The 13,157-nt window shown below is 34.7% G+C and overlaps 1 protein-coding gene across 1 annotated transcript in view; it reads right to left on the bottom strand.

Annotated features, from left to right (window-relative positions):
* The window catches only part of LOC111509944 (fatty acyl-CoA reductase wat), a 50,782-nt gene that overhangs the window by 5,082 nt on the left and 32,543 nt on the right, over positions 1-13,157 (bottom strand). The window contains exons 5-7 of the mRNA XM_074183568.1: positions 12,334-12,523; positions 8,515-8,600; positions 677-857 (exon numbers count right to left, since the gene is read on the bottom strand). Of these exons, the coding sequence (XP_074039669.1) occupies positions 677-857; positions 8,515-8,600; positions 12,334-12,523 (457 nt within the window). The remainder of the gene's footprint in view (positions 1-676; positions 858-8,514; positions 8,601-12,333; positions 12,524-13,157) is intronic.

Below are 13,157 nucleotides of genomic sequence, written 5' to 3'. Positions count from 1 at the left end.
CCAAAATTATCGGTAGATGCTCCAAACTCAAAAGTCCACGGCTTCCCAGTTGTCAGTGAATGTGTAACGTGTAACGTACGACTTAGAATGCAATGTTCTATGAAGTAGCATAATTTTTCGGGTTTTCAGATCGAGTTTGTACAGTTCATCCCGAGTACATCTGAATAGTAGAGTAGAATCTGAAGGGCAAGTATAAGGCAACACCAGTGTCTCGTCAATATCGTAGGAGTACGGAAGCAGTTTTAGGACTGCGTTATGTCGGTGGATATAGACTGAGACTGCATACCCTGGACATGCCAACAGTGAGTACATTGGGGTCTTAGACATCTCATAGTAGGCCCTGCACCTGGTATTAGGGACATTTAAACCCATAACACGACTACGATATACCAAGGTGTTGAAGACAGAATCCTATCAGAGCATGTTCAATCCCTCAGTTTCCGATTTGAGTTCACTAACTTTTTTATGAATATTGCAGTATTACGATAGGTGGACTTTCAAAAAATGTCTTAATTTGAAAATTTTATAATTAGGATTAATTATAATTTTTTAATTAGGTGTCACTGTTTTGTGAAGTGTTGAGTGAAAAATCTCAGAATAAAGTATTACCCAAATACATTGGTTTTATCAAATATCGACCGATTTCATCAAATAGGAATTGCTGAATGATACTTACACTGGTTTTTTTCCAACAAACTTCAGACAAATATCACATAAGAATGCCATACAAGTGTGAAGCAGAAAAGTTAATAGCATGTAGTTTTGGTAACAAGCAGTTTGAAATGACATTGGCAACTGACACATTTTCACACTCGGAACCTCTTTGCACTCTGTTTCGGTGACCCCCATCCATTCATCTGTAATGAATACATATGATAATTAGTAAGTGTATTATATGCGAAGCAGTAAATCTCAGAAAAAAGTTGAGGGAATTATATGGTGTGGTAGCCCTCTGCCCCAATCCATGATAAGGTTCTAGTTTTTATCTGAAGATATGAAGATATTCTGAAGATATGAAGACTGGAACGTTTCCGCCCTAGGAATTTGTAGACTGGTCTTCGATATTCGAGAGTATGAAGGCATATCTGGAACATTCTGAAGTTTTGAGAAATATTCGACATAAGTATAATCATATACCCCAACCATATAATATAATGATGATGATAATAATAATAATAATGATAATAACAATAATAGAGGTTCCTGACACAAGGTGCAGGGCCTTCCGCGAGGCGCCCGAGACCCTAATGCAGTTGCTATCAGCATGTCCAGCATATGCGGTCTCGGCCTATATCCATCGACATACTGCATCCCTAAGAGCGCTATATTACCATCTACGGCACTCTTACGGTATTGACGAGACACCGGTATTGTTCTACGCTCCGGGGGATATTGAATCCGTTGTGGGGAACGAGAAGTGCCGAATTTATTGAAACTATTCGTTCCCCACCCTCAGGCTCATACAAGCTAACAAGCTTGATGTAGTCCTTCTTGATATTTGTCGTGGAGTTTTCAGCTCCTGGTGAGACGAATATCGTCAGGAAAGAGGAGGAAAAACGGATAAAATGTCGAGATTTTCTCTTCGAACTCCACAGACTCTATCCAGATCACTCTGTCAAGATGGTTGTTCTGGTTATTATAGTCCTTGGTGGAATGATGTCCTCTCTACTCTCGAATCTTAAAATCATACCGACTTGCCGCACTAAGGCAGAAATCTTAGGCGCACAGATGCAGAAGGCTGTCATTCTTGGCTCACTGCGCTTGTTCAGGGCACATGATTCTTGGACCCAATGGTCACTTACCCTACGGTGTGGGGAGTGGTCATTGGTTGAAATGCTGGCGCGCCCTCCCAAATATATCGGGGCTTCGGGGGTTAGGGCCTGACCAGCGCACACTACGGTGGAAAATAAATAATAATAATGGCTTTTATTGATGGTTCCATACAATTACAACCAATTAAATGACAGGAAACAATATATGCGTATGATAAACCATCGCAGAGATTGCTTTTCGATCCAACCGTAAAAAAAAAGAAAAAGAGAGAGAAAAACAGTATGCTATTAAGAACAGTGCAACAGTATATACAGCGAAATTGAAATACAAATATTTATTTATTTGGATTATTAGTTGGATCCATTTATTGTAAGATAATATTTTTTTATCTTTCGTTTGAAGCTTCTTAATGGCAGAGGTTTATATTCAATGGGTATCCGATTATATGAGTAGGCAATATGGTAAGTGAAAGATCCGCGAAATAGGAAAGTTTTATTCTGTGGTATTGTTGAATGTGTCCTGAATCTCAAGTTAAGATGGTGTACGTCCGTTCTGAAGGATATTTTTTCGAAAAGATGGGAGGGTTTTTTGTTTTAAGGAGTTTTTTAAAAATTTTTGCTGAATGAAATATCCGTCTGGAATCCATATTTAACCAACTCACATCCCCGAACAGATGCATTCTGGAGCTTTTGGATTCTGAAACTCTCACTCTTCAAAATTAACGAACATACACCACGTCTGCGTAGTTGGCATGTGAAAGAACTAAGACATCGCAGAGTATAATTTTACTTTTTTATTCAGAAATGCTCTGTTGGAATATACTATTTTCAAATTTGCATAACCCCATTTCAGAATTTGCGAAATGTGTTTTTTGAAACGAAGACTGTTGTCGAGATATAGGCCCAAGTTTTTTGAAACTCCTTTCAAGGTAAGTTCTGATTCATCTATTACAATATTTATGAGGCCAGAACAACGATTTCTCGCCGCAGTTCTACCAAGGAGCATGCCCAGAACATTCTGGAATGTTCTGAGAGATTGTGGGGTACATAATGCAAGATCCGTCGTGAATTCGAGAGTCAGTAGAGTACAGTAATAGAATAGAAACAAACAGTGAAAGGTGGTAAATCAAGGTGATACAGTGACTGAATAATTCAAAATAGGATGTGAAAAGAAATTCAAAATGTACTTAATCCAGCTTTCCTTTATGATTTAAAGTATATCTTTTCATTCCAACTACCACACAATGACACAATCTCGTATCAACTCCTTGAGCGAAGCCAGGTGTCCCAGCTAGTATGTAATAAATTATTTCAGAAAGAACACAACTATTTGTTACCACATGATTTCTATAACGTGGTGACTATGATATAAAATATTTACAGAGATATACCATTTTGACCATAATGAAACCAGAAAGTACTCGTCAAGGATTAAATGATTTCACCTCTAAAAAATTCCAATCGCAGGTATGCCGAATTGACTTTTCAGTCCTGAATTGAGACTAGCAAGTAGGTACTCGTCTGGGATTTGAGTAAATAATTTCACAATGTCTAGATAGTAGCCAATTCTGTATATCTCTAAAGTTGAACCAATAAAATGATTTCTGTTGCCATATTGTTTTTGTCTCTCTTCGGTACATATTTTTGCTATCGATGTACTTATTTAATTTCCCGTGACTTGTCAGCTCAACTCTTTCGAGTTTCAATGTGTACTTGATGACAAATATACCCACATAACGAAGTGAGAAACGTCATTCAACAAATTTACAAATATTCTTGGAAAAACGTTTTTTGTGAAGGAGTCAATATTTCTTGGTGTTTTTGAGCCTTACGCAATAAATGAAGGTAAATTAAAAAATCAGCTGAAGTATAATGAAAGCAAACTGAAAAGTTCACTCAGAAGTTGCCGGAAAACTGAATTCTCAGAAAACATTCTATACGTGTATAATATCGAATGTGACATGTAGACATTCTATTACTTGACGCCTTTCAGAGGAACTATACCTGTTTTAATTTGGCGTGCTTTTTATAAGGGGACAAGCTGACTTGACAAAAGTTGTTCCGACCTATACATAAAAAAAATACTAATCACCTTGCGGTAAGAAATAAACTTCTCGAACTATTCTCATGCCTACCAAATATAGTAGCACGAAAAATTTCGTGAAAATCGTTCGAGTCTCATCGGAGGAGTGCAACCACAAACACTATGACACGAGATTTTCATAAATGAGAGGTGAGGGTGATGTGTTTCACCTGTATTTGAGCATATCATATGCACCTCTTTGGAATACGTTCATCATTCTAACTACTACCACGGAGTAATTTCCGGGCTGCAGGAACATCTTACAATATGGTACATCCTACTGAACCAACTGCAGATAGAGCTTATGACTAGTTGGAATTGATTTTGTTTGTTCGGAGTATTCAGAAATGACTCTTTCTGAAATGATGCTAGTGTTCCGAAACCCGTCTATCGGGGGTCGTATATATACGTCTATCGGTGGTCCTTCATATATATATATATATATATATATATATATATATATATATATATATATATATATATATATATATATTTATATATATATATATATATATATATACAATGTAGGTACACGGATGGTAGAATATGATGTGTTGATTTTCCGGGTGTTCATCCGTTGTGTACCATTCGATAGTCGACGTTTCGCCATCATCTCAGATGGCATTATCAAGACGAGTTACTGCTTCGCTTCGAGAGGTATAACTCTACTCTACACCTCTCGAAGCGAAGCAGTAACTCGTCTTGATAATGCCATCTGAGATGATGGCGAAACGTCGACTATCGAATAGTACACAACGGATGAACACCTAGAAAAACAACACATCATATATATATATATATATATATATATATATATATATATATATATATATATATATATATATATATATATATATATATATATGTTAACTCGAAGATTCTCACGGATAAAGTATGATGAGCTGTTTTCTCGGGTTTCGCTCCGTGTTCTGTGTATTTTCTCCCCATAAGGATTATTTTCACAACGTTTCGGCAAAGTCTCATTTGCCATCTTCTGGTGATGTCTGGTTTTTTTCAACTACAACTAGTCTAGTTGAAAAAACCAGACATCACCAGAAGATGGCAAATGAGACTTTGCCGAAACGTTGTGAAAATAATCCTTATGGGGAGAAAATACACAGAACACGGAGCGAAACCCGAGAAAACAGCTCATCATATATATATATATATATATATATATATATATATATATATATATATATATATATATATATATATTTAATATATATATATATATATATATATATATATATATATATATATATTAAAGATAATATCACATACACGGATCAATGGGAAGCTTCTTCAGAGCCTATAATTTGATGAGTTGTGGTAAAACTGAGACCCATTGTTTCCTCCATTGATGCTCCAAATAGTAAAATTGCTCAAATGGTCACTCAAATTTCCACTGATGCTTATAATTATGAAAATGAATTCTATATTAGGGATTCTTTCGATTTTTCCAATTTTATAAATGAAAAATCACTACATCCAGGTTATATTCTGATCAGCCTTGATGTGATTTCACTTTTTAGCAATATACCTGTGAATGTAGTGGAGAAAAGTATCATCAAAAGATGGAATGATATAAATAAAAAATGTTCAATAAACCAAAAGAATTATTGAAATAATCGGTTTCATCTTCAACTCAAGTCATTTCTCTTTCGAAGGTAAATACTATAAACAAATTCTTGGTACACCAATGGGAGCTACTATTTCTCCTATTATAGCTCAATACGTAATGGACATCTTTTTGAAAACATACTTCCTAAATTGAGTTTTGAAATTCCTTTTTTAAAGAAATATGCTGACGATGTCATCTGTGCAATACCTTATGACAAACCTAATGAAATTCTTGATGTTGTCAATACATATGATAAAAAGCTAGAATTCACTATCGAAATAGAAAATAATCAGACCCTTCCTTTTCTTGATACAAGAGTTATCCGTAAAACTGATAATTATATGATTACAGATTGGTATGTCAAACCTACTAATTCAGGAAGATATATCAATTACTATTTCTTTCATAAAAAATCTGTTAGAATTAATTTAATACTCTGTTTGAAAAAAAGAATAGAAAAATTAGTACATCCTTCCCTCAAGCAAAATAATCTCAGACTTCTTAGAGACATATTAATCGAAAATTCTCATCCCAGAAAACTGCTTAATAAAATAATGTTCAATACTGGCAGCAATACAAATTCCGATGTAATCAACAGAAATGTATGTAATGATAGTTCACCTATCAATATTTCTTATAAATCTATACCTAACCTTGGGAATTTATCTTCAAATATCATAAAACTTTTTCATAATGAACAAAATATCAAAATATGTCAAAAAAATTAAAACTATAAAGAATTCGAATACTAAATTGAAAGATAAAACGGATACAAAAAATTCAAATGTGATTTATAACATTCCTTGTAACAATTGTAACTGGAATTATATTGGAACAATATCTAGAATTCTTAATGATAGAATAACTTCACATAAAAGTGATATAATATATAGTAACAGGACATAAACCAAATTACTTCAATATCAAAGTTTTACATACAGAAAAAATATTTCCAAACGCGTTTCTCTTGAAACGGTTGAAATTAATAAGTCTTCTGATTGTATGAATAGGAAAACTGACATTGATAATCTCAGCAGTATATACAGTAACTTACTGGAACTACATCAAGAATATAATAATAATGAAAATTGTATAAATCAATAACTCTTTCTTTGGAGTCAAAAATTATGAAACAATCATGACATTTTTGTGAAGGTGTGACATTTGTCAAACCCACAAAAAATCCTATACATGTATACCTCTTTCGTCAATTTATATGTTCAATTGATTATATTTCACTCATTTTTACTGTAAGTATGATTTGTAATGTTATTCAATGGCGAAAATATTCACAACTCATCAAATTATAGGCCCTGAAGAAGCTTCAAGAAGCTTCCCATTGGTCCGTCTATGTGATATTATCTTTAATTTCACCAACGTTATATATATATATATATATATATATATATATATATATATATATATATATAAACCGAGTTGAACCTCAGAACGATGAGCAGTCACAGTCCATCACGTATTTCTGATATTTACCACTTTTGGTGAAATCAAATGTGCCCAGTCACTTGAACACCTCACGTGGAAGCATCTAAAAAAGAGTGATAAATTTACAACCTTTCTTCGATTTTCCAGGCTATCAAGGTCGCACGTGATGTTCGCGTCTTCAATCAGGCGGATGGCTCTTTTCTAGATGGAATCTAGCAACATCAGGATATGTTTGGGAGCAGTGCCAAATAATTGAGAACAAAACTCCAAAGAAGGTCTGATCTGAGCTTTATAAAGCATCAAAAGTTAGTGAGGTGTGTACAGTTTTCTGGTTCAGAACAGTGTTCCAAGTTTTTGAGAAGCAGCCTTTTCAATTCCAACGACATGATTGTGCCAAGACATATTGGAGTACATTTCAACTCCCAACAAAATTATTGAAGCTGAAAGCAGAATTGTCTGACCTGACATTATTATATCTGGTTCAGAGATATTTATCTTCTTGGAGAAAACCGATGCCTGGATTTTTGTGGCTTCGAATTGAACATGATTACTTTCACTCCAATTCGAAATCACTTCTAGATTCCCATTAAGATATGCAACCTCCTGCTGCCGGTGGAGATGTGCCTCTGTAGCCGCAGTCCTGGATTCCACAAAAATGATCCGACAAGCTATAGCATCGAAGTTTGGCCAGCGAATTCTCATGCCACATTTGCGTTCATTGCGCAAATTGTTCAGCTAGTAGATTTGCTTTTTCTATGGCTGCTATTGCAATTGAACCATCTGCTTGTATTAGTGTTGGAGTTGTGGATTTTGTAAAGTTCTGATCAACCGCTTAAGCTGCAGACCAGAAGGATCTAGACCTGTTGGGATTGGCAAACCCAATATCCAAAAGACTAGCTCGGTCAGGAATCTTGGTTGGCTCATTTATAATCTGAGTAATTCCGCTACTTATTGCAAAATCTTTGCTACCTGGTTCGCCGTTGATGTTTGAATATTTGAGCCATTCGATATTGTGGACATTGAAGTCACCGAATATGGAAATTTCGGCACTGGGATTGATTTGCAGAAATTCAGTGGTATTTGCAAGTGAAGAGAATAGTACCATATATATCATATATGGTCGGATGGTCGATAAACGCAGTATATGAATTTGGTGATATTCTGTGATATTATTTTGAACCACATAAAATCAAAGTTTTGGGGTTCCAGCATTTCCTCTCGTTGGCAGGATCGCTTCTGATAAAAAGATATATTCCAAAGTTACATCTGAATCGGGAGTGGAAATCATAGCCGGGATATCGAAAATTGACGGGGTTTGTTGAAGCACTGGGTTTGGTGTCTGTAAGTACAAGAATATGAGGACTGATTTTGTATTTGAATTGAGTCCTCTGATGTTGCAAAAATCGATTTTGAAGTTGCTAGTGGGCCTCTTAGCAACTGCAGTTACCGTGCTATTCAGGATTTTTCTATCACTCATAACCCAACCTAAATTTTGTTATTAGCCCTTGTCAGTTGAATTTTTTTTCAATGAGGTATCTGAACTGTACTAAAATGAATCTCCTTTGATCGGATTTTTGATATGAATAACTTACCAGTAGTTACGGGTTTCTCCTGAGAACTGATGCAATGATAAATAGGAGGTTCAGTTGTGGAAGATTCTCCTTTTCCCATTCTTATACTGTAATAAGTTTTCAATTAATCTACCTAATAAATTGAGGAAATTGAATAGATCTTATTCAAGATGCGTTTTTTTTGTTTGTTTATTGATCCATTAAAATGAGCTCAAGAAAGCAATTGGATAAGTCAGTACATATCAAATACAGATATATAACAGACACAGTCACAAATAACAATAGGTATTAAAACAATCAAGTAAGTGAACAAAGCAGCAATGATGAAAAATAATACAATTTTTTTTTTACCAATGTAGGTAAGATAAAAATTCATAGATTTTCTGGGAGCTAATTTCAAAAAGTTATTTTATTCTATGTTTGAATACTTGTTCCTTGGTAATAATTTTAAAAAATTCTGGAAGTGTGTTATATAATCTCAGCCCCAAAATCTTCAGACGTAGAGATAAACGTGATTTGGGTATGAGAAAATAATTTCTGATTTCTTTATTTTTATGAATATACAACAAAACTTTCAGAATGAAGAGACTATATAGAGGCAAAATTTTCGATTTTTTAATAATGTTCTACACGATGATGTAAGTGATGCGTTACAAAAAAATTGTGTGCAGATGGAGAATTTCCCCAAACAATAATCCCATAGTTACATACCTGTGATGCACTGTTCGGAACCTATGGTGAAGTAATGAAAATTACTGCAGTTTCATTCCAACACCAAACCGTCATTTTATTAAGACCTCGACAAGACACTTCAAGGGGAAGATTATTCTTTCTCTACTATGATACTATGGTAATCAAAACACGTATCGAGGTGTTGGGATAAAACTCCAATAATATTCCATAGTTAATTTTTTATTGTATCTGCCCGTGATAATATAAAAGTAGACCAGAGTTGTGTAAGATTCTTTTCAGGTTTTCTATTAGAAAGCACTTGGTATTGAGTATTTTAATGAGATTATCGCAGTGCTGATGGAAAATGAGATTGCTGTCTGGAAAAAGTTCTAAAATTATATAATGTTAACTCTTTCTATCTCAACACCGGATTTTCCAATACTAATGTCTACTAAGTTAATATTTTGGGTAGTATGGAAAGCTACTGCTTTCATTTCGTAGGCATTCAAAAAGAATGAATTTTCAATGAACCAATTTTGCAAGCTATCAAGATCAGAATTTATATTTTGTTGCAATTCATGCAATTAATTTGATTTACATAGGAGAGAAGAATCATCAGCATACCAACAAGTGAGTGACTTTTGCAAAACAGATGGCAATTCATTGATATATAGAATAAAAAGGATTTTCCCCATAATTGATCCTTGGGGAACACCTATGTCATTATTCATTGGATCGTTTCTCTATTCTTCTCAATGAGTGTTTTTTTTTGGCAAGAGTTACAAATTTTCTATAATTCGTGTCAAGAGCTGAAAAATAACACAGCAATTTTCCGGATTTGCTGGACGTGGTCCGACGTTTCGTCATGTAGTATGCGGTAGACATTTTCAACGTCGATGAAGCAACGGACGGGTTTTTCTCACAGCAGATGCTACATTATTGCAATTTGTCACCGGTTTCATTCCATCACTGATACGCCTGGCTTCGTTTCTATTGGTTGGAATACATGACCTTATTAGTATGCAAATAAGGGCAGGTAGCCATATTTCATGTATGGTGATTGCGTCTTCTTTTCTATTGAACTTTCATATACCTCCCTTTATACCCTTGGATAGCAATTGTTAGTTTTGTCAAGTAACTGTGTTTCTTCGAAAAACATATTGTGTCTCCTTAGAGTGTATGTTCAGCGACAGCTTATTTGTCGAAGTGATTATTTTCTTTTGTTCAAAGAACCAGATCTATACTTCTTTTCATAGTTTCAATGTAGACTGACCCGCAGCTGTAAGGGATTAGGAACAATCCGGTGTTACTAAAGGCACTCTGAGGTCCTCGTCTGACCTTGGACTCTCTCTGATAGTTTTTATTGGCCTGAATATTGATTTCATGTTGGGTTTTTTCAGAATTTTCCCAATACGGTCTGTTATATTTTGAACATTGGCAATCTTACTTGGGTTCTCTTCTACTTCGTCCCATTTTCACGTCTGTTCACAGTAAAGTCTAGAAAGGCGGTAGTTGCCACATTGCCTTCGATAATGTTTACCGCAGTGGTAGACGAAACGTCAGTCATGACATAGTGAAAGTTTTCACTCTTTGAGTAATGAAAATATTGGAGACTTGGATTTCGCTAGATTCAACTATCATTCCAATAGAATAATCACCGTTGTATAAGTTTACCATGGGATTGATACAGTACAGAGTGGGCCAAATTGGACACCTTTAAAGGAAAACTCCTATGTCTGAGAGTCAAATTTTATGACAAACTCAATAGAGGAAACCGCATATCGATATTTATCATCGTGAAGTTGCTGTAACTTTTTTTCTGCCAAAAATTTTTTGTTTCTATGAAAACATTCACGAAGCACTTCATTACGCAGAAATCAAGGATGTAAAAAACTTTTTCAGATGAGATATCAATAGTTATTGATGGAAAACTAATTTTTCCAACGAGACACCTTGTATATTTCAATAGAGCTTAAAATAACTTTTCCAAAAATGTAGCACACTTGATGTTTTGCTAGAGTAATCTTTGAAATATAGAGCTTTCAGGTTTTTTTCATGTAGACTTTGAAACGCACACTTTGATCAAGTAGGCTTTGGACGATGCGGCGATGAAACAGAATGCTTTACTGGTGGCTGTCAAATTTTGATTCAGGCAGTAAAGACGCTCTTCAATTAGTGGTTTTTGTTCAGTTTTGAAACACATTCGCAATGAAGTATGAGAATTATAAAAAATGGGATATGATAGTCTGTCTTATAAAAACCAAGAAAAATGCAGAAGCAGGAAGCAATTTGTATCACGAGAGGTATCCAGAGAGAAGACAACCCTTTAGAAACATTTTCACAAGATTGCGACACAACCTAATTGATGATGGTCAATTTGAAAATAAAAGGCCGAAATTATATGAATCGAATAGGGATAAGAAGTTGGAATAAATAGTCGCTTTAGGATCCGTTGAAAATAATTCCAAAAGGTCAAGGTCAACGCAAAACTTGAAAATAGCAAACAGGCCTACCAAGAACTAACGTTAGGAGGATTTGGAAAAAACATACAAACAAGCCATACAGGACTAGAAGAGTTTATCAACTCAGACATCTCAGAGGTATTTAGAAATTTCAAGGCTGATGAATTGCCACTAATGGAGTTCAGTTATTTTCAATGAAACAGGGCTTCGCCTCACAACACTGCAATTGTCATAAATTTTTGGCTGCCTTTGGACTTTTAACTCTAGGGAAAGTTGAAAGATCTTATTTTCCGACCAATTCTAGATTCGAATTGGAAGCAGCAGTGATGCAAAGTTTTGCTTCTCTCACTTCTATTGAACTAATCAATTCGGCAAAAAAACGTTCAGAAAAGGTGTCACCTGAATGTAAAAGTAGCTAGTAGACATTTCTAACACCTTCTCTCAAGAAATATATTTCACTGTTTATTCTTTATCATCATTATTATCATAGTTGAAATTTCATTTGTTGATAGTATATGTAGTATAAATCAGTTTTATTGAAACTATGCGTTTCAATTACTTCTGTGGAAAGCCTTCTCAACATTTGATAGCAATGAACCTGCATAACAAATCAATATCGTTCAATTTCAATGAAACCAAAAAAATTACATATGATGACTAAAAAAAACATTTCTCATATAAAGTATCATTAAACAATCCTACTCACTTTTGTAAACCGGTATACCACCCAGCAGCAACGACGATGCTCACTACATAGTCAACTGGTACAATATCCAAAGTTCCATTTTCGTAATAGTTAACCCTGTTGATACCCAAGGCATATGATACGGTAGCTCCTTGCAAGCCAGATATACCTTCAATATAGCCTGTCACTGGTTCTTCGGCAGAGGATACCACTGAGTAGGAATAAACCGCATAGTTAATGAAAACTCTGAACTCTTCAATAACAAAAAACATTATACACACTAACATACATAAATACATCAGTTTCAATAGTGATATAACTCTAAAACAACTGATACTTTTTCAGCTCAACTTCTAAATTGAAGGCAGCCAAAAAACATTTTTCTGACTCACATTATCACCACTTGTGTGGCTTTTTGGAAAATTGAACAGTCAATAATTGGGCCGAGTCATTTCCTTTCCAGCCAAATTTCTTCCTATTATAGCTTCTCTGTGTTACAGGGGCAACTACAAACTAGAGAAATATTGGCACAAAAGTCTTGAAACCCAATGTTAGCAGTAGAAATCAGAAAATTCTTGTGAAATTCATTGTTATTATGAAATATTGTCGTTGCTTCAGTTCTCTTCCGGCAAGGTCTCTAGTGGATCATTTTAATTATTCTGAACAATAACTTCACCGACTGAGTTTTGTTTGATCAAATATTTTTTAAGGAAAAAACACAAGCACTACACGAAAATCCTAAAGGCATTCTAAGAGGGTTGCCTGTGCAAAAGTAGTGATTCATAATGGATTTGAATCACTGGAGAATAAAACCATTTGAAAACAAGAGGAAGTTTACTGAGTTG

This window comes from Leptinotarsa decemlineata, unplaced genomic scaffold (assembly GCF_025532065.1).
Source record: "Leptinotarsa decemlineata unplaced genomic scaffold, Ldec_3_MD MMD2_tig00026340_RagTag_RagTag, whole genome shotgun sequence".
NCBI classification, from domain to species: domain Eukaryota; kingdom Metazoa; phylum Arthropoda; class Insecta; order Coleoptera; family Chrysomelidae; genus Leptinotarsa; species Leptinotarsa decemlineata.
Note: the sequence above shows the minus strand (reverse complement) of the source record. Positions and strands in the feature narration are given on the sequence as shown.